This window comes from Phyllostomus hastatus, unplaced genomic scaffold (assembly GCF_019186645.2).
Source record: "Phyllostomus hastatus isolate PE091 unplaced genomic scaffold, TTU_PhHast_1.1 phas_contig_150, whole genome shotgun sequence".
Classification (NCBI taxonomy): Eukaryota; Metazoa; Chordata; class Mammalia; order Chiroptera; family Phyllostomidae; genus Phyllostomus; species Phyllostomus hastatus.
This window is the reverse complement of record NW_025333611.1, coordinates 32276776-32299325: the sequence shown is the minus strand read 5'-3', so window position 1 is coordinate 32299325 and position 22550 is coordinate 32276776. Positions and strand designations below refer to the sequence as shown.

The 22550-nt window shown below is 39.9% G+C and overlaps 1 protein-coding gene across 2 annotated transcripts in view; it reads left to right on the top strand.

The window, feature by feature from the left end:
- The first annotated feature begins 2753 nt into the window (after positions 1–2753).
- The window catches only part of DDX46 (DEAD-box helicase 46), a 52454-nt gene continuing 32657 nt past the window's right edge, over positions 2754–22550 (top strand). For both annotated transcript variants that reach the window (XM_045822535.1, XM_045822526.1), the window contains exons 1-6: positions 2754–2935; positions 3863–4051; positions 7166–7309; positions 10748–10847; positions 17232–17397; positions 21775–21926. In XM_045822535.1, the coding sequence (XP_045678491.1) occupies positions 2919–2935; positions 3863–4051; positions 7166–7309; positions 10748–10847; positions 17232–17397; positions 21775–21926 (768 nt within the window). In that variant the 5' untranslated portion in view covers positions 2754–2918. The remainder of the gene's footprint in view (positions 2936–3862; positions 4052–7165; positions 7310–10747; positions 10848–17231; positions 17398–21774; positions 21927–22550) is intronic.

Here is a 22550-nt window from a genome sequence, read left to right as displayed (position 1 = left end):
ATTGGGGATTCCTGTTGGCATTGAGTTGGCGCCAACAACCATCAGTTGACACTGTTGAGGTATAAACAAACATTTATTTTAGGTGGATGATAGATTTATTATAAGGAATAGGCTCTTGAGATTATGGAGCTGAGAAGACTCCAGATCTGCAGCGGGTGAGTCTCAGAAGAGCTGGTGGTGTAAGTCCCAGTCCGAAAGCTAGCAGGCTGGAGACCCAAGAAGAGCCAACTTTCATTTTGAGTCCAAAGGCAGGAGAAGACCAATAAAAAAAGTTACAGCTACCTGGCTGGTGTAGCTCAGTGGATTGAGCGTGGGCTGCGAACCAAAGTGTCGCAGGTTCAATTCCCAGCCAGGGTACACGCCTGGGTTGCAGGCCATAACGCTCAGCAACTGCACATTGATGTTTCTCTTTCTCTATCTCCCTCCCTTCCCTCTCTAAAAATAAATAAAATCTTTAAAAAAAAAAAGTGAAATCCTGTTCATCCTTTAAAAAAAAAGTTACAGCTAAAAAATGCAAACCATTTGAGTCTTGGAAAGTGCCTACCAATAGACTTGCTTGACACAGTGCTGCCACAAACCTTCAATTTATAAAAAACTGAAGTGCAGTAAGGCAAAACAAAGCACAATAAAACAACATCTACCTATACTTTTTTCATGTGTGCTAATAAATAAAAGCTGCTTCTTTGGGGATATAGACATGCTGCAAACTTTCCATAAATATATTGGGAGCATAAGAAAGCCAGTCAATTGTCACTTCAAGGTGTTCTCTTAAAGGGAAGTAAGAGCTCTGGTCAGGGTGTTAGAAGATCTGGGCTCTGGTATCAGTTTAGATTCAAAAAAGATTAGTGATCTAGGATTAAATTTGTTTCCCAAGTCTTAGTTTTTTCACTTAAAATTGATACGTGATTTTAAAAACCTGTTTTAAGTTATTACATTGACATCTGCATGGCCTCATCCAGTCGTTGCTTCAAATATCATGCGTTACTATGCATTGTGGAAAATGCTTGTGACCTTTATCTCTCCAACCTCTACTTCTCCCTGAACTCCAAGCTCATACATTCCCACCTGTAGCCGTTACCTCCCTCTGGGTATCTAGTGGGCATCTCAAACATTACGTCACCGAAACAAAACCACTAATTTTCTCTCCTTTCCCCACCAAATCTGCTGCTTTTGTGCATTTCTCATCTCCACAAATTCACTACAATCCACAGTAGTTCTGTTCAAAACCAGGGAGTATCTTTATTTCTCCTTTTTACTCACAGTTTACACCTAATTTAACAGTCAGTGTTTGGAGAGATGCCTCTGGAATAGAATATCTAGAATTTGAACGCTCCTTAGTATTGCCACTATATGTCACTGGTGGTTTCCTATTTCTTTTTCTCTGAAACCCACATGCCTTAGGTTCAACTCAGAAACAGTTTAGAGTGGTTTTGATACCTGATCCACACTGGTCTCTGTTCTTGTCACATATCAGCACAAGCCTTCCTTATCCTTGGCATAGATTGCACTGTCGCTACAGGGGGGTAGTAAGCCATAGAGGAAGTGCAAAATTGGTTTTGGAGCCTTAACTTGGTTGCATTTTTCTCAAAATCAAATGCATTGAGGTAAAATTTACATACAGTAAAATGCATCTACTTTTGAACAGTTCAGTGAATTTTGATAAATGTATACATTCACTCCACAACTGACAACAATCAAGACAGACCTTTTTTTTTTAAAGATTTTATTTATTTATTTTTAGAGAAACGGGAAAAGAGGGAGAAAGAGAGGGAGAGAAACATCAATGGGTGGTTGCCACTCACATGCCCCCAAATGGGGACGCGCTAGCAACTCAGGCATGTGCCCTGACTGGGAATTGAACGGGTATTCCTTTGGTTCACAGGCCAGCACTCAATCCACGGAGCCACACCAGGCAGGGCAAGACATACCATCTTTTCTACCATCCTTAGGTGTAGGAAAGTAAAACAGTACAGATGTATGGAAATAGGAGGGCCTCTCCCCAACTCCATTACAGCTTTCTGCTAAAATAACATATCGGTATGCCTCCCATGGGGCAAGTCTCCTCAATTTTGACTACATAAGAATCACCTGAGAAACCTGAAAATACGCAATGCACAGGAAGCACTCTAGACCAATGAAATTGATATGGGGATGGCATACACGCGTCCGTTTTTGCTTTTTTTTTTTAAGCTTTCCAGTTGAGAGCCATTATAATTTTGCGAAAAATTTTAAAGCTCTTCCTCTTCTCCATCAAGTTAACTCCTTATTCAGTCTTCAAGTCTCCCCCCCTTAAAGGTCACGTCCTCAGGGAGCTCGTTTTCTGACTCTCTCCTATGTTGGAATCTCTTTCTTGTTGTATTACATCTGCTTGTGTTTTAGTAATGCAATGCCCCAGTAGACTGTAAACTCCCCGGGATTCAGCACACCCTCGAAACATAACAATATGCTAATGAATGAATGTATAAATGAATAAGAGTGAATGGAGAGGTATGTAGCATCACTCAGTGCAGATTAAGGCGGATGTGAGCACCAGTCCTAGCAGAGCAGAGATGCAATCGGCACCCCGCTGGCTCTCGCAGGAAAGACTCTCCCAGACTCAGCCATGGGCCTTCTAACGCGGTGAAGGAAAAACCGAGCCAAGGCATCTTCTTTCAGCGCGATGAGCTCTGTGCGGCCTCCAGACGATAGGTGGCGCTGTCCGGAGGCAGCCGCTTCCGGCGCGCCTTTCCTTCCTTCTGCCGCCGGCGCCAACACGTCCTGTTTTCGTTGGCTGCGTTCGGATGGCTTCCACCGCTGTAGCTGCTCCCTGCAGTTAGTGCTGCTTGTCTCCCTGCGGGTGGAGTGTAGCGTGGCGTTCTCCTTTGTCCGGTCTTCCTGCACGCCGTCCCAAAGGGCGCCTCTTGCCCGCGGCCTGCGGCATGGGTCGGGAGTCACGGTGAGGCAGCGCTGCGGGCGGGCGAGCGGCTTCCTTGGGGTGAGGGCAGGAGGCGGGAGTTGAGGTGGCCGCGGGGCCGGCCTGGCCCAGCGCGGCCCCACGTGTGCCCAGCTCTGCTGGAGGCCACTGGAGGGGCTGGGGGCCCTTGGCTGAGGGAGTGGGTGTATTTTGGCCGGCGACGGGCACAGGGTTCCCCCGCAGTACCATCAGCCTGTTGGAGCCTCTGAACTGGTTCATGATTGTATTATCTTTTTTCTTACATTGTTGAATTCGGTAGGCTAATCTTTATGTTCAGACTAAGTATAGACTATAATTTTCATTTCTCTTACTGCCCTTGTGTAAAGTAGCAAATCTGCTTCCTGTTCTCTCCCTTTTTCTTTGATCTATTTTTCTCCGTAGCACCACATGGCGTTTTGTATATTTATTTGGTTTTCTACTTGTCATGTCTTGCTTTAAAAAATTTTTTTTAGATTGACTTTAGAGAGAGGAAGGGGAGGAAGGGAAGGAGAGAGAGGAGTGAGAAACATCAGTTTGTTCTTCCGCCTAGTTATGCACTCATTGGTTGATTCTTGTACGTGTCCTGACTTGGGTTTTGAACCCACAACCTTGCAGTATTGGGACTGTGCTCTACCGAACTGAACTACCCGGCCAGGACTGTTACGTTCTCCTTTGTAGAATGCAGGCTGCTTGGGGTTTGGTTTGTTTATTCTCTTTGCTGCCCTGCCCTTTTAAGATGGTACTTTCCCTTCCATATGTGCTATAGCAAAAAGGTTCATTTAGTCTTTCCCCCCAATTAAAAAAAATTTTGAGCAAAAAGCCGTTTCAATGTTTAGTTTGTCTACTGAGATTTTTTTGGAAAAGTGTAATAAATAAGATAGTAGAAGGTAACTGTGTCAGCTAAACTTAATCTTTAACTTGATGTTCTAGCCACTACCGGAAGCGATCAGCCTCACGGGGACGCTCTGGAAGTCGATCTAGAAGTCGCTCACCCTCAGACAAAAGAAGTAAACGTGGGGATGACAGACGGTCTAGGAGCAGAGATCGAGACAGAAGGAGAGAGAGGTCTCGCAGCAGGGATAAAAGAAGGTCTCGGTCAAGGGACAGGAAGCGTCTGAGGTAAGGACATTAGTCTCCAAAGGACCTGGTGATAAATTGAGCCTTCTCAGTTAAATCAGGTTACTTCAAAACTGTGTTTTGGACTAGAATTTAGTGGCCCCTTTGCAGCCCCATTGTTTTAATTTCAGCTTGCTTGGTTACGTCCAGAAGTGATTTGCCTAGAACAGTGATTTTTCAACCTTTTTCTTCGTGGCATATACAAACTAATTACTAAAATTCTGCAGTACACCTAAAAATATGTTTTTTGGCAATCTGACAAGAAAATAGGTACAATTTTGATTGATTTACAATAAAAATAGTAATTACCTGTTTTGCTTCAAAGTGACATTTTATTGTTTAAATGATTTTATTTATTTTCAGAGAGGGGAAGGGAGAGAGAAAGAGAGGGAGAGAAACATTGATGTGTGAAACATCAGTTGCCTCTTGCATGCCCCCAACCAGGGGCCTGCCTGGCCTGCAAACCAGGCATATGTCCTGATCAGGAATTGAACCAACGCTCTTTCGGTTCAGAGGTTGGCACCCAGTCCACTGTGCTGCACCAGCCAGGGCCAAAGAGACTTTAAAAAATCAGGTGCTTATAAGGATATCTGGTACCGAGAATTAACCATTCAAACTAAACCTTGTTATGTGATATGACCAATAAGATGCAACTCTGTTATATTACCTGCATATTTATGGTTTTTATGCATATTTATGGTTCAAGACAGAACAATCTAAGGAAAAAGTTGTTAGTGCCCCTGACTAAAATAGTGAGGTGTTGCATGTGTTAAAAATTCTTGTGGCACACTGGTTGAAAATCGTCGATCCAGAACAAAGACCCTCAAACAGTATATTAAGTTTGGAAACTTAGGTTGTATTTTCTGCATTTCAAAGAGAACCCTGGCAGCCCCCCTGAGATAGGTTAAAAGAAGAAGCAACAGGTAAGGTAACAATAGACCATCAATGGGGCTCAATTCTAATTCCATCCCAAGAGAGCTGACGGTTGTGTTCAGAGAACCGACTAAAGCTGACAGAAAGAAACTGGACAGAGCCATCTGCTGGTTCTGCTTCCTTTTTGAGACTCTTTTATTTAAAAGCTTTTTAATTTATATTTTTATTTTTTAAGGATTTTATTTATTTATTTTTAGAGAGAGGGGAAAGGAAGGAGAAAGAGAGGGTGAGAGGGCTGGGCCTATGGCCCAGGCATGTGCCTTGACTGGGAATTGACCTGGTGACCCTTTGCTTTGCGGGATGGCACTCCACTAGTTGAGCCCTGCTGGCTAGGGCTTTTTGAGACTTAAAGAACTGTTTTTTTGTTATTGATTTAATTTTTTAAAATTGATTCCAGAGAGACGGATGAAGGGGAGATTGAGATTGAGACATCAGTTTTTTCCACTAATTATTTATGCTTTCATTGGTTGGTTCTCGCAAGTGCTCTGACTGAAGATCGATCCTGCAGCCCTGGTGTATCGGGAACAGATCTGACCAGCTGAGCTACCCAGCCAGGGCAATGTGTGTTTGTTGACTGCTTGATCCAGGTGGTTGACATTCTGTCGGAATGTTCCAGGGCCTTATACTATACATGGAAGGTAAACAGAGAGATGTAGAGAGAAAGAGAGAAGGGGGTGGGCAGGGGGAGAGAGAGAGAAAAGGGAGGGAGGGATGGAGAGAAAGAGAAATGGAGAAACAATGATTCGTTGTTCTACCTGTCCATGAACTCATTGGTTGAATCTTGTATGTGTCCCAATTTCGGGGAAGGAACTACCTTAGATTTTTTTTAAACCTTCACCCGAGGACATGTTCATTGGTTTTAAGGAGAGGGGTAGGGAGGCGGGGGTGAGAGAGAGTGAGAGGGACAGAGAGAGAGAAAGAGAGAGAAACAGAGACATTTGTGTGACAGAGAGATATCAACTAGTTGTCTCTTATAGGCGCCCTAACTGGGGATCAAACTGGAAACTGAGGTATGTGTCCTGACCAGGAGTTGAACCCGCTTCCCTTTGGTGTGCAGGAAGATGCTCCCAACAAATAACACCAGCCAGGACAGGACTGTTTTAGATTTAAATGAGAGAACATCTGGCTCTGGCCCCAAAGCTAAGTTGGTTAGAGCGTTGTCCTCATACACCAAGGTTGTGGTTTCGATTCCTGGTTACGGCACATAACAGAAATCAACCAGTGAATGCATAAATAAATGGAACAACAAATTTATGGTTCTCTCTCTGTGTCTCACCCTCCCTTTCTCTTTCTATATGGTCAATAAATTAAATAAATAAATAAAAACATCAGAATTTTTTATTTTACTTGAGTACATATCCAGTCAAGCAGCCATTCCTTGCACCTTTCACCTTGCACTTTCTGGGGATGAAAAACAGTCTTTAAATAAAAGTAATCTCCCCACACCAAAGAAGAGTTTTCTAATACAGTTTCTCATTGAAATAGGAAAGAAGACAAGGTTGTACAGTTGCTGTGAACTGATCACAGAAAGAACTTTGACTTTGTCTTTTTCAAACATTGGAAGGAGAGGGTGCAAAGGTATTACATAATACTCAGGGAAAATACACCCGTTGGCGATGCAGATAGTGCTAACTCACTCAGTTTTATATTGTGTGGTCCCTGGAGCAGTTTTGTACAGTTCAGTCAAGAACTTGTCGCGTGAAATTGTTCATTTACGATTTGGTCCTTGACTTTCTTGGTGTGAAAGTTGAATCACAAGATTTTAGAGAAAAAGATACTGAGATTATTTTGTGAAGTCTTCATATTTTACAGATGAGGAAACTGAGCCCAGAGAGTTGATCTGCTCTGTGTCATGTCACTAATTAGCAGCAGCATGAGAATAGATATTCTTTCTCCTCATCTTCATTTTTGTGATCTCCCCATAGCTCTTTTTTTGTCTATCCTCATACTTTGGTTTAGGCTATCTTTGAAAATAGGTTTTCTGTATTATTACAGATTATTACTAGACTATTACTACAGATTAGCTATGTTTTTCAGTAAACTTCATTTTGAAATTATTGTCTTCATTTTTTCAGTGGCCACTTTTAAGAGTTGGCATTATTGTTCCCTGTTTAGCTGGCTTGATAGTTAATTGAAATAGCTTCCAGCCGATCATAGAATATATGGAAAATGTCCCTTTTTCAGGCGTTCCAGAAGTAGAGAGAGAGACAGGAGTCGAGAGCGAAGAAGATCCCGAAGTCGAGACAGGAGACGTTCAAAGAGTAGAAGCCGGGGCCGCCGATCCCGATCCTCCAGTCCTGGCAACAAAAGCAAGAAAGCTGAGAATAGGTAATGTTTCACTGGGCTGTGTCTGTCACGCAGGTGGGAACTGTCTTCCCTCTTCCTTCGCCCATAATGCAATTGCTCCCTTATTTAATAACTGTCAGAAATGTATTTGATAAATGCCTCTGTTGGAACTATGTATTTTCCTTTGAAATTATTTTCTTAATTTTTCTGACATTGAGAAATAACTTGAACTCATGGTGTGCATTGCTGAATTGCTGTTGGGTGAACTTTGTATAATTTAAATGTACGTGCTTCAATTTGAGATATTAGGTCTGTTAGACATAATATGTTTACTCTATATTTCTCTTGCCAGTGGTCTGTTCTTTCCCTATTGTTTCTAAAGTGGTTTTATAGGATAGTTTATAAATGGTCTTGTATCTCTTTTCTGTTTAGTATTTATATTAGTTGTAAGTATTTTTCCCATCTTATTTTATTTTGTAAATTATATTTTTATTTAACATTGTCAGTGTGATAAAACCCATTGGGGTTATTTAAACTTTTTTTTCAAATTTTTATTTATTTTTAGAGTGGAAGTGAGGGAGAAAGGGAGAGAAACTGTGTGGTTGCCTCTCGTGCACCCCCTACTGGGGACCTGGCCTGCAACCCAGGCATATGCACTGACTGGGAATCAAACCAGCAATCCCTTGCTTCACAGGCTGGCACTCAGTCCACTGAGCCATACCGGCTAGGGCTTATTTTAAAATTTAAAAAGTGTATATGTGTGTTTATATAAATATAAATTCACAAAAATGAAAAAATATATAAACATGCAATTTATTAAATAATTATAAAGCAGCATCCATGTAACCAACACTAAGGTCAAGAAATAGAACATTGTCAGTACCCCTGGAAGGCCCTCTACATCCCTTCTGTAACCTAGCCCTCTGCTTCCTTGGGTAAAACCAGTTGTGACTTTTGTGCTAGTAATTGCCCTCTATTTCTTTATAGTTTTACCACTTGCATTTGTATCTGTAAAAAGCATTTTAGACTTAACATGTTTTTCATCTTTACATGAATGCGTCATGTATTCTTTTGTGTCTGCTCAGCGTTATCTGAGACTCATCTTTGTTTCTTGTAACAGTAGTACATTTTCATTGCTGAATACTAGTGCTGCTATACTACCGTTTATCCATTCTCCTGAAATTTGGGTGGTTTTAACTTGTGAGCTATTATGAACATTTTTGTGTATATGATACTAGTAGACATGCATGAGTTTTCTTAGGGTGTATATCTAAGAGTGAAATTGTGTGGTTGTAGAATAAACATAGCTTTATTTTCACTAGGTAATCCCAAATGCTTTCTAAAGAGTATTGCTAATTACACTCCCACAAACAGTGTATGAGAATTGTGTTGCTCCATACCCTTGAGAATATCTGGTATTGTCAGTGCTTTACATTTTTGTCAATTGAATAGACATGTAAAACCAATATCATTGTGGTTTTAATTTGCATTTCCCTGATTACTCATGAGGTTGAACTTGCATATGTTTATCAGTCACATGGATGTCCTCTTTTCTGAAGTACCTGTTCACATCTTTTGCTTATTTTCCTATTGGATTCTCTCTGTAAACATGGATTCATAGGAGAATTTTCGTTTTGTTTTTAAATATACTGGGTAGTTGTTTTTTGTCTGTTACATGAGTGGCAAATATATTTTCTTACTCTGGTGTGTTGCTTTACTCTGTAATGATAGTTTTAATAAACAAATATTTAAGAAAAAGTTATTTTATGAATTGAGAACATGGATATTTAAACTTGACAAGGGCAGTATGAGAAAAGAAAATTAGTCTGTATTCAACCTAACATAAAGATTAGCATCCTGAATCCTCTAAAACAGATAACAATCGTAAACCAGATGGATTTATCCTAGGAATGGAAGGTTGGTTTACCATTAGAAAATCAGAGTGACATTCTGTAGTAATAAGATGAAAGGAGAAAAGTCATGGTTGATTCAGGAAAAGTGTTGTATTAACTTCCAACATGTGTTCATGGTTAAAAGTTATTAGCAGACATAAATAGAAAAGTGTTTGACAAACTGATTATAAAATTGGAAATGCAAAGGGCATTAACACTCCTGAAGATAAGATACCAAAACTTGTTATAAAGTTGTAGAAATTAAGGTAGTGTGGTTACAGTGTAGGGATAGATAAATAGATTAGTGGGACCATACAAAGAGCCCAGAAGCAGATCCACACATACCTGGTCGTTTGATACATCATGGTGGTAATGTGATCAGGCAGAAAAAGGTTTTCAGTAAGTGGCGCTAGGGATGTTTGGTATGCTGTAATGAAATAGGACTGCCTGCCTCATTCTGTACACAAAAAGCATTTCCATGCAGATCAAGGACAAAGGCCAAAATTATAAACCTTTTGAAAGTTTGTACGAGAGAATATCTTACTTATTTCTGGGTATTTTCATCAAATCTGGAGAGATTTCTAGGTACTTTATTGTTTTCCTTTTTATTGAACTTATTGGAGTGACACTGGTTAGCAAAATTACACAGGTTTCAGGTGCACAATCCCATAACACATCATCTGCACACCATATTGTGTGTTCACCACCCCAAGTCTGTCTCTTCCGTTACTGTTCTTCCTGCCATACACTCTTCCGCCTGCCCCATCCATCCTCCTGGCAGGCCCATATTGTTGGCCATGTCCGTGAGTTTGTTCTTTCTCTCCTGCTTTCACTTTCTCTCTTTCCTTTCCTATTCTTCTCTCTGCCTCCCTTTCTTCCTTTTCCTTTTTTCTTTCCTCATCCCCTCACTCTCCTCAAGGCCCCCCTCACCCCCAACAGCAGTCATCCTGCTCTTTGAGTCTGTCTCTATTTTGCTTGTTACTTCAGTTTGTTCATTAGATTCCACATATGAGTGAAATCATGTGTTATTTGTCTTTCTCTGACTGGCTTACTTCACTTAGTATAATACTTTCCAGGTCCACCCATGCTGCTGCAAAGGATAAAATTTCCTTTTTTACAGCCGAGTTTAGGTACTTTAAACAGCACTAATCATAATGGGGGGGGGGGTTTCAACCAGTTTCATAATATTAAAATCAAATTTTATTCATTTTAAGATACCATAAGGAGGGTCAACATGCAAACCTATTGAGATTTAAAATATTACATATAAAAATACCTTGTAGAATATTAATATCTTGGTGTGTGTTTTCACTTGTTAAATTTTACCCCTCCTATTTAAATTTTGTTGTTTTTATATATGTCCAATTTTTCTTGGGTGAATTTCTAAATATTTAATAATATTTGTAATTACAGTCATAGCATTAATTTATCATTATATTTCCAAGGTGTGTATTAATGGAGTATAACAATGCAGTTGACTATTGAAAGTTTATTTCTTACTTAAAAAGTAAGGTAGAAGTCTGTAACATTATTTTAAAATGAATGTTTCCAAGCACAAATAGATAATGTGCCCTCCTCTCTTTTATAGAAGGTCTCGGTCCAGAGAGAAAACAGATAGTGGAGAAGGTTCGAAAGAGAAGAAAAAAGACAAAGATGACAAGGAGGATGAAAAAGAAAAAGATGCTGGTGTATGTTTACTAACATAAATAATCGTATCATTCAAACTTGTTTCTGCAATGACAAATTCTTACTGTTTAATGTTATATGTTTATTTTTAAGTATGTAACATACATAAGGTAAAAGGACAAAATTAATAGTTGTTTCCATGCAATTTTTTCTGAAAAAAAATTGCATATCTATACACATTTTACAAACTATGATTATACCATATACACCATTTAATATCTTGCTTTTGTTTATTTTTAAAATGTAAATTACTTTATCACCATATAAAGCCTTAAGAATAAAAAGCAACAGTATATACCCATCATCTTACTTATAAATAGAGTAACTTGCTGCTTTCAGTTGCTTGTGAATTAGACATCTTTCTGTAACTGCATGTATAGATAGAGCTCATTATTATTATTGTTATTTTTAAAGATTTTTTATTTGTTTATTTTTAGAGAGATGTAGGGAAGGAGAAAGAGGGAGAGAAACATCAGTGTGTGGTTGCCTCTCGAGCACCCCCTACTGGGGACCTGGCTCACAACCCAGGCTTGTGCTGTAACTGGTAATCAAACTGGCAAAACTTCGGTTCACATTCTGCGCTCAAGCCTCACCAGCCAGGGCTCCCATTATTATTTTTAAAAATTGTTTTTAATGCTTTTATAGTGTTCTATTGAAAAAAGGTAGAAAGATTACCTTTGATATTTCGGTTGTTTCTAGTCTGTAGTTATAAGCAATGGTTCATTAATTCTCGTACACGTCTTTTGTTAATATAGCATAGGTAAAGTGGTATCAGATTATTATTAAAAAAAAAAGTTGTATATCTCTGGCTGATGTGGCTGAGTAGATTGAGTGCTGGTCTGTGAACCAAAGGGTCACTGGTTCCATTCCCAGTCAGGGCACATGTCTGGGTTGTGGGGCAGGTCCCCAGTTGGGGGCATAAAAGAGGCAACCACACACTGATGTTTCTCTCCTTCTCTTTCTCGCTCCCTCCCCCCATCCAAAAATAAATATTTTTTAAAAAACTTGTAATTTTCTTAAGATCTAGACATATGAAAAATGTCTATTTCCTTCTTTGCCAACTGAGAATTGAAAATTTTAATTTTTACCATTTTAATTGGAGGTAATTGCTATTATTTTGAGTTGTGTCTTTTTGTTTTTATTTTTAAAGATTTTGTTTGTTGCCCTGGCTGGCATAGCTCAGTGGATTGAGCACAGGCTTCGAACCAAAGCATCGCAGGTTCGATTCCCAGTCAGGGTACTTGCCTGGGTGGCAGGCCATGGCCCCTGGCAACCACACATTGATGTTTCTCTTCCTCTTTTTCTCCCTCTCTTCCTTCTCTAAAAATAAATAAAATCTTTTAAAAAAAGATTTTGTTTGTTTATTTTGAGAGGGTGGGGAAAGGAGGGGAAAAAAGAGAGCGAGAGAAACATTGATGTGTGAGAGAAACGTTTATGGATTGCCTTTCGCATGTGCCCCAATGGGGGACTGGGCTGCAACCCAGGCATATGCTTTGACTAGGTATTCAACTAGTGACCTTTTGCTTTGTGTGATGGCACTCAGCTGGCTGGAACCACGCTGATCAGTGCTAAATTTATTTTTAAAATACGTGCATTAAATAACCATACTATAAGATAAGTGGAAAGTCAGAAGTAATTCTCTGTAATCCCAGTTGCCCAAAACACCATCACCAATACTATTTTGAAATGTCTTCTTTGCCTGTTTCTTACATGTGTATTTACATACCTGTCTGTAATTGTAACATGGTAAGTTTTGGTTTATATAGTGCTTAATCCTTAAGTCTCAGACTATGGCCATGACAGTGATTTGCTGTCTCCTAAGAGTATTAATAATCTTTTTAAAATATATTTTATTGATTATGTTATTACAGTTGTCCCATTACCCCCTCTTCATTCCCCTCCACCCTGCACACCCTCTCCCACCCACATTCCCCCCCATTAGTTCATGTCCATGTGTCATAAGTTCTTTAGTTTCTACATTTCCCATACTATTCTTGCCCTCCTCCTATTTTCTACCTACTGTCTATGCTACTTATTCTCTGTATCTTTCCCCCTCTCTCCTCCTCCCACTCCCCTGTTGCTAACCTTCCATGTGATCTCCATTTCTGTGGTTCTGTTCCTGTTCTAGTTGTTTGCTTAGTTTCTTTTGGTTTTGTTTTAGGTGTAGTTGTTAATAATTGAGTTTGCTATCATTTTACTATACATGTTTTTTTTTTTTTATCTACTTTTCTTAGATAAGTCCCTTTAACATTTTATAAAATAAGGGCTTGGTGATGATGAACTCCTTGAACTTGACCTTATCTGAGAAGCACTTTCTTTGCCCTTCCATTCTAAATGAAAGCTTGGTTGGATAGAGCAATCTTGGATGTAGGTCCTTGCCTTTCATGACTTGGAATACTTCTTTCCAGCCCCTTCTTGCCTGTTAAGGTCTCTTTTGAGAAATCAGCTGACAGTCTGATGGGAACTCCTTTGTAGGTTACTGTCTCCTTATCTCTTGCTGCTTCTAGGATTCTCTCCTTCATTTTTACCTTGGCTAATGTAAGTATGAGGTGCCTTGGTGTGTTCTTCCTTGGGTCCAACTTCTTTGGGACTCTCTGAGCTTCTTGGACTTCCTGGCAGTCTATTTCCTTTGCCAGAATGGGGAAGTTCTCCTTTATTATTTGTTCAAATAAGTTTTCAATTTGTTGCTCTTCCTCTTCCCCTTCTGGTACCCCTATAATTCAGATGTTGGAATGTTTAAAGTTGTCCTGGAGGTTCCTAAGCTTCTCCTCGTTTTTCTGAATTCTTATTTCTCCATTCTTTCCTGTTTGGTTGTTTCTTTCTTCCTTCTGGTCCACTCTATTGTTTTGAGTCCCAGTTTCCTTCCCATCACTATTGGTTCCCTGTGCGTTTTCCTTCATTTCTCTTATTGTAGCCTGCTTTTGTTCATCTGATTTGTGACCAAATTCAACCAATTCTGTGAGCATCCTGATCACCAGTATTTAGAACTGTGTATCTGATAGGTTGGCTATCTCTCAGTCGCTTAAAAGGACAAGTTCTGGGGCTTTGATTTGTTCTTCTGTTTGAGCCATATCTCTCTCTCTCTTTCTTTCTTTCTTTTTTTGGGGGGAGGTCTGGTCACACCTGTTACAGTAAGGGGCGGAGCCTTAGATGTTCACCAGGGCAGGGCACCCCAGTCGCTGGGTTGTGACGTTGTATGTGGGGGCAGGGTCAAGAGGGAACAATGGTGGTTGCTCCATTCTCCATGGGACCTCAGTTCCCTCTGCTGCTTCCCCCAACCAAACTGGGCCCCTCGTGCCAATTCCCGTGTGGGTGGGCTTGTGCATGCCGTGGGACACTCCAAGGACCTCCTGTGTGAGGCTAGGTGTCTCTTTGTGCGCCTCAACTCCCACAGGTGTCCTCAGTCAGTGTCCTGAGGCTCTATCTCCCAGCGCCGTGGTCCTGGGTTGTGCGCACTGCCTTGCTTTACAGTTGCCACCTTACTGGGTCTGCCGGTTGCCAGCTGCCACCCGCGCACTCAGGGTCCACCTCCTGCGGTCTTGAGTGCCCTGGGTGCCTTACGCGCCTGGTCCCACTGCTCTCTGCGCCATGACCCGCTACTGGCTGCTCATCTCCGCCCCTCCTACCGGTCTGGATGCACGGGTCTAATTCAACTTTTTGGTTGTCCGACTTCCATTCAGATCAGTTTTCTGTCATTTTTGGATGTTATTCTGTTTCTAAATTGTTCTTGTCCCTATCTTGGTTGTGCGTGAAGGTATGGTGTGTCCATCTATGCTTCCATATTGGCTGGAAGAAGAGTATTAATAATCTTGATAATGGTTTTAGAATGGCTTGTTTCTAGGAAACTTAGACCTAAAGACTAAAAGAACAAAAATTCTTCTATTTTTAAAAAAATATTTTATTGATTATGCTATTACAGTTGTACCATCCCCCCCCTTTATTCCCCTTCGCCCTGCACACCCCCTCCCACCCACATTTCCCCCCTTTAGTTCATGTGTCATACATATAAGTTCTTTGGCTTCTATATTTCCCATACTATTCTTAACCTCCCCCTGTCTATTTTCTACCTACTATTTATGCTACTTATTCTCTGTACCTTTTCCCCCTCTCTCCTCCTCCCACTCCCCTGTTGCTAACCCTCCATGTGATCTCCATTTCTGTGGTTCTGTTCCTGTTCTAGTTGTTTGTTTAGTTTTCTTTTGGTTTTGTTTTAGGTTTGGTTATTAATAACTGTGAGTTTGTTGTCATTTTACTGTTCATATTTTTTATCATCTTTTTCTTAGGTAAGTCCCTTTAACATTTCATATAATAAGGGCTTGGTGATGATGAACTCCTTGAACTTGACCTTATCTGAGAAGCACTTTATCTGCCCTTCCATTCTAAATGATAACTTTACCAGATAGAGTTGTCTTGGATGTAGGTCTTTGCCTTTCATGACTTGGAATACTTCTTCCCAGCCCCTTCTTGCCTGTAAGTTCTCTTTTGAGAAATCAACTGACTGTCTTATGGGAATTCCTTTGTAGGTAACTGTCTTCTTTTGCTGATTCTAAGATTCTCTCCTTATTTTTATTCTTGGGTAATGTAATTATGATGTGCCTTGGTGTGTTTCTCCTTGGGTCCAACTTCTTTGGGACTCTCTGAGCTTCCTGGACTTCCTGGAAGTCTATTTTTTTTTTTTGCCAGATTGGGGGAGTTCTCCTTCATTATTCAGATAAATTTTCAATTTGTTGCTTTTTTTTTTCTGGCACCCCTATAATTCAGATGTTGGAACATTTAAAGTTGTCCTGGGGGTTCCTAAGCCTCTGCTCATTTTTTTTGAATTCTTGTTTTTTCATTCATTTCTGGTTGAATGTTTATTTCTTCCTTCTGGAAACTAAAGTTCCAATTTCCTTCCCATCACTATTGGTTCCCTGTACATTTTCCTTTATTTGATTTAGCATTGCCTTCATTTTTTCATCTAATTTCTGACCAAATTCAACCAATTCTATGAGCATCCTGATGTTTTGAACTGTGCATCCGGTAGGTTGGCTATTTCCTTGGCGCTTAGTTGTATTTTTTTCTGGAGCTTTGACCTGTTCATTTGGGCCTGTTTTTTGGGCGGGGGCAGTGGTCTGGGCTCGCCTGCTACATATAAGGGGCGGAGCCTTTGGTGTTCACCAGGGCAGGGCAACCCCCGTCTCTGTGTTATGACGCTGTATGTGGGATCAAGAGGGAACAGTGCCTCTTGCTCTGCGTTTTGTGGGATTTCAGTCACTTCCCCTGCTTCCCACAAGCAAAGTGGGCCCTTCTGGTGCTGATTCCTGGGTGGGTGGGTTTGTGTATGTTCTAGGACCCTGTGGGTCTCTCCAATGAACTGTCCTCTGAGGCTGGGAGTTTCTCCTGCTGTCACAATGCCCATAGGTGTTTTCAGTCAGAGGTTTGAGGCTTTATTTCCCCACTGGGGCCATGGAGTGTGAGGTCTGTCTCTCTCCCCAGTTGTTCCTCCCGGTTTATCCTCATGTGAAGGTGGGCCCCCCCACTCAGCCAGCTGCCCCCTTGCCAGCTCCATTCCTCCACCTGTGCTTTGCCCAAGTCCTCTCTGCTCGGCTGCCTGACTCTACCCTCCTACTGGTCTGAATGGATGTGTTGTCAGACTTCTATACCATTTGATTTTCTGTCACTTATGGTTGTTTCTGATTTTTAAATTGTTGTTGTCCTTCTTTTGGTTGTGCAAGGAGGCACACTGTATCTACCTATGCCTCCATCTTGGCCAGAAGTCCCCCAAAATTCTTAATCATGTTGATAAGTAAGTCCTATTTACCCACTAATAGAAAATTGCTTTTTATGGAGGCAGTCTTGGAAGCGAGGAGTGTCCAACCTATTGGGATCTCTGGGACACACTGGAGGAAGAGTTGTCTTGGGCCATGCATGAAATACATTGTCACACATAATCACAAAATAATTTCATAGTTTTTATTATAAATTGACAATTTTGTGTTGTGCCACATTCATAGCCATCCTGGGCTGTAGGTTGGACACCCCTGGCAGAGGATTTAAAGTTGAGGATAACCAATAACTACAGAACTTGGCTTGATAAGTCAGGTAGTTTCTACTTTGAGGAAGAAATTGAGTTCATGTGTGCATATGGCTTGCGACTAAAATGAGCTTAATTTATGATGTTTGAAGTCTGGTTTCTCAGTTGAAGATGCTTTTTTTCTGATTTCCTTTTGCTGGTGTATTCATGGATATATTTAAAAGATATGTTGTCTTAATCTGGTCTAAACATAGGAGTTTGTATATACATCTATTTTTTTCCTTTTTTTATACTTTGGAGAAAATATTTGGAATATCACTTAGAGTAAAATTGTTAATCCTTGCTCTCCTTTGTCTCTTTTTTACCCCCAAAGAACTTTGACCAAAACAAGCTGGAAGAAGAAATGAGAAAGCGGAAAGAAAGGGTAGAAAAATGGCGAGAAGAGCAACGCAAAAAGGCCATGGAAAACATAGGGGAACTGAAAAAAGAAATTGAAGAGATGAAACAGGGGAAAAAATGGAGTTTAGAAGATGATGATGGTATGTTCACTCGTTAGACTAATAACCTACAACTATTCATGTAGAATATTCTAGAATTATGAGTAATTTTAATATTGATATTTTTAAGGTAATTTTTCTTTTATTGTGGAAAAACATATACAACATAATGTTTATGATTTTAACCATTTTTAAGTGTATAATTCATGGCATTAAGTACATTCACAGTACAGCCATCACAATTGTTCATTTCCAGAACTTTTTTTTCATCCCAAACAGATTCCATACCCGTTAAACAATAATTCCCTGCCTTGCCTCTGATCCCCATCCCTGGTAACCTCTATTCTGCTTTCTGCCTCTGTGAATTTGCCTATTCTAGGTATCTCATAAAAGTGGAATTGTATAGTAGTTTTCCTTCTGTTGCTCTTAGCATCATGTCTTCAGGGTTCATCCATGTTGTAGCATGTATCAGAATTCCATTCCTTTTTATGGCTCAACAACACTTACGTATGTTTTGTATACACACACACACACGGTACATATCACACTTTCTTTTCCTGTTCATCTGTTACACATGGGTCACTTATCCCTTTCGGCTGTTGTGAATAATGCTGTTGTGCCTATTGGTGTGCAAGTGTCTGCGTCCCTGCTTTCAGTTCTTCTGGGTGTGTTCCTAGAACTGGAATTGCTTGGTTCATATGGAGGTTTTAGATACCCCTTTTTAATACATAAGTTACATTTAAAATTGTAAAGTAGTGTTTATAAAGGATAACTGATTTTACTTCAGAGTGGAGAGTCGGGCACTTATAGGCATAGTCAGTAAATAGCTTTTTTTCCAAATTATAAGAGAGAGTTTATTGAGAAAGATACAGAGGTGGTAGAAGTGAGCAAGCTGGACTGTGTGGGCTCAGGAAACAAGTTTCAGGGGTAGGAGAAGGGCCCTTGGAGCTCAGGAGAGAGAAAGGCAGAGGTAAGACACCAGGGGCAGGAGGGAGACAGGTGCAGGCCTGCTCCCAAGAGGGCAAGCACTGCAGTAAATAGCTTTTTAGTTTTTACTACAAATAGGAATGTTAGTAATGAGGGTAAAGGAAGGGCATGTTTTCAGGTCTCTCCTTTGAATTTTTATGACTTAAAACAGAAACATTTCCCCTCCATACCTGACTTTGACTTGTTAGTGAAGGAAGAATGTGGAATTTTCTGAGAAAGTGGAATTTTTCCTCATTTTCTGAGAAAATTCCTGTGAATTTTTCATTTCCTCTAAAAGTTCACTATGAGTGGATTACATGGACGAATGGGTTGTATCTTTAAGTGGTGATGATGTTTTAGTTATATAAAAAGATGATTAGATTGTCTTGAATAAAGAATTGTTACTAGTTTTTCTTTCTGTGCTTTAAAGAAAGGTAATTGAAAGAAAGTAATTAGTGCTGGCTGCTCTGACTCAGTGGATTGAACACTGGCCTACAAACCAAAAGGTCACTGGTTTGATTCCCAGTCAGGGCATGTGCCTGGATTGTGGGGCCAGGTTCCAGCCAAGGGAGTATGAGAGGCACATGATCAGTATGTTTCCCTCCCTCTCTTTCTCACTCCTTTGCCCTCTTTCTGAAAATAAATAAAATCTCTAAAAAAATAAAACAGTTAAACATATTTAGCAGACAAAGTTTTTAGTTTGATATTTAGTAATGTAATTGTAAGATTTAATATGGGGGTCCTGTCCAAGTAGCTCAGTTTCAAGCATCGTCCTGAAATGCCATTGTTGTGGGTTCGGTTCCCAGTCAGGGCACATACAAGAATCAACCAATGAAGTCATAAGTAAGTGGAGCAACAAATGATATTTCTCTCTCTCTCTAAAAATAAAGTCAGTAAATAAAAAGAATACATTTCTTTTTAATATATTTTATTGATTATACTATTACAGTTGTCCAATTTTTTCTCTCCTTTATTCCCCTCCACCTTGTACCCCTACTCTCACCATCATTCCCCTACCTTAGTTCGTGTCCATGGGTCATACATGTAAGTTCTTTGGGTTCTACATTTCCCATACTATTCTTAACCTACCCCTGTCTATTTTGAACCTACCATTTATGCTTCTTATTCCCTGTACCTTTTCCTCCATTCTTCCCTCCCCACTGATACCCTCCATGTAATCTATATTTCTGTAAATCTTTTCCTGTTCTAGTTGTTTGCTTAGTTTGTTTTTGTTTTTTTAGGTTCAGTTGTTGATAGTTACAAGTTTGTTGTCATTTTACTGTTCATTTTTTAATCTTATTTTTCTTAGATAAATCTCTTTAACATTTCATATAATAAGGGCTTGGTGATGGTAAACTCTTGATTTTTACCTTATCTGGGAAGCACTTTATCTGCCCTTCCATTCTAAATGAAAGCTTTGCTGGATAGAGCAATCTTGGATGTAGGTCCTTGCCTTTCATGACTTGGAATACATCTTTCCAGCCCCTTCTTGTCTGTAAGTTTTCTTTGGAGAAATCAGCTGATAGTCTTATGGGAACTGCTTTGTAGGTAACTGTCTCCTTTTCCCTTGCTGCTTTCAAGGTTCTCTCCTTATCTTTAACCTTGGGTAATGTAATGATGATGTGATTTGGTGTGTGCTTTCTTGGGTTCAACTTCTCTGAGCTTCCTGGACTTCCTGTCAGTCTCTTTCCTTTGTCAGATTGGGGAAGTTCTCCTTTATTATTTTTTCAAATAAGTTTTCAGTTTCTTGCCTTTCCTCTTTTCCTTCTGGCAGCCCTATGATTGAGATGTCAGAACATTTAAATTTGTCCTTGAGGTTCCTAAACCTCTCCTCGTGTTTTAAAATTCTTATTTCTTCATTCTTTTCTGATTGAATGTTTATTTCTTCTTTCTGGTCCAGATCGTTTATTTGAGTCCCAGTTTCCTTCCTATCACTGTTGGTTCCCTGTACATTTCCCTTTATTTCACTTTTCATAGTCTTTACTCTTTCCTGTAATGTGTGAACATATTCAACCAATTCTGTGAGCTTCCTGATGACCAGTGTTTTGAACTGTGCATCTGACAGGTTGCTATCTCTTCACGGCTTAGTTGTATTTTTTCTGGGTCTTTGATCTGTTCTTTCATTTGGGCCATGTTTTTTTGTCTCTGTGCCCCTGTTACTAATAAGGGGTGGAGCCTTAGGTGGTCACCAGGGCAGGGAAACCCATGTCACTGGTATTGTGGTGCTGTATGTGGGGGAGGGGTCCAAAGAGGAACAAGGCCACTTGCTTTGCTTTCTGCCTGCTCCCAGTCACTTCCTCCGCTACCCAAAAGCAAATTGGGCCCTTCTGGTGCTGATTCCTTGGTGGGTGGGTTTGTGTACATTCTAGGACCCTGTGGGTCTATCCAAGGAACTCTCCTGTGAGGTTGGGATTTTCTCCTGCTGCCACAACGCCCACAGGTGTTTTCAATCAGAGGTTTGAGGTTAAATTTTCCCTGTGCTGGAACCCTGGGTTGTGCGATCTGTCTCACTACGCAGTTGTTCTTCCCAGTTTGTCTGCACACAAAAGTGGGACCACCTATTCTGCCAGCTGCCACCTGCCCGGTCTGTAAGCCACCACCTTGCCACCTGCTCAGTCCAAGAGGTGCTGCTTTGCTGCCAATCGTCTCTGCCCTAACTTCTGTTCTCTGCCTCTCCTACCTGTCTGGATACATATTTCTTCTTTAACTCCTTGGTTGTCAGACTTCCATACAGTTTGCTTTTCTGGCAGTTTTGGTTATTTTTTTATTTTAAATTTGTTTTTGTCCTTCTTTTGGTTGTGTAGGGAGGCAAAGGTATCTATCTACCTACACCTCCATCTTTGCCAGAAGTCTGAAAAGAATACATTTTTTAAAAAAGATTTAATACTGGAGATTCATTTTTTAAATTGAATTTATTGAGGTGACATTAATAAAATTATATAGGTTTCAGGTGTACAATTCTATATTACATTATGGAAATTCATTTTTATGTTTTGCTCACTTAGGACTTTTTTTTGAAATTTGATACTTCTTATTGCAATTAAACGCCTCCAGTTGTGCCCAGTAAAAATATAATTAAGTCCTTTGAGATGAGCTATGTGGAATCATTTAGGGCTTTGTTTGCTTTGCTGGTTGGAAACAGTGCTGTATGCTGTAAGTTCCCAAATAGTGTGTACAGGTAACAGAAAAGAGCATTCCCTTAAGAGATTCATGTTTTAGGTATACTCTTTTGCTTCAATTTAATAATTTGTAATTTATTATAATTTATTTCTTTTATTATTCAGAACTAATACATGCTTGGTTTAAAGACTTTCAAGTGTATTTGAACTGCAGTGTGCCGGAGTTACCTGGGAAGGAGGGTGTTTGGGTAGTGAGAGAATGGCGGGGTGTGGTCTGACTGTAACGTGTTTGCTTTGGAAACATGTGCAAAGAAAATGTTTTCTAATATTTTAGATGATGAAGATGACCCTGCGGAAGCTGAAAAGGAAGGAAATGAAATGGAGGGTGAGGAGTTAGATCCATTAGATGCTTACATGGAAGAAGTGAAAGAGGAAGTAAAAAAGTTTAATATGAGAAGTGTAAAAGGTGGTGGGGGAAATGAAAAGGTACGGAATTTTATTTTATTTTTGAAGATTTATATTCCTTGTTGATTGGATAACTTGATTTTGATTGTTGCATTGACCTCAGTGACTTCAGTGGCTTTATAATGTTTTTGTGTCCTCCTCCCATTTCAGAAATGCTAGTACTTTTTCTAAGTACCAGAGATACTGGTGAATTTCCAGTGTAAATGTTTCATCATCTTGTCTTTGTTTAGCACTTTTGCTCACTTTGTCACCTTCTTAGTAGGTCCTCTCTGGGCCTCTCCAGCATGTGCACCTTTCACACTCCTCTCCCCTTTACCCTAGTCTTTTTCTTTCTTAAATACCAGTTATTACCATTTGACAAATTATATAATTTAATATTTCATCATGTTTACTATTTGTCCCTTTTCTCTTCTAAAATGAAAGCCCCTCAGGAGCAGTGACCTTTTCCTGTTTATTGATTTATCCTAAGCTCCTAGAATAGTGTCTTGCTTGTCAAATGAAAAGTACCATTTAGTAGTATTTTTAAAATAAATTATATTACATAATATATAAATTACATATACAATAAACTACATATATATAGGGTTGACAAAAGTAAATGTACAGTTGTGAGCACATGAAACACAGTTAATAAAGCTGTTGTAA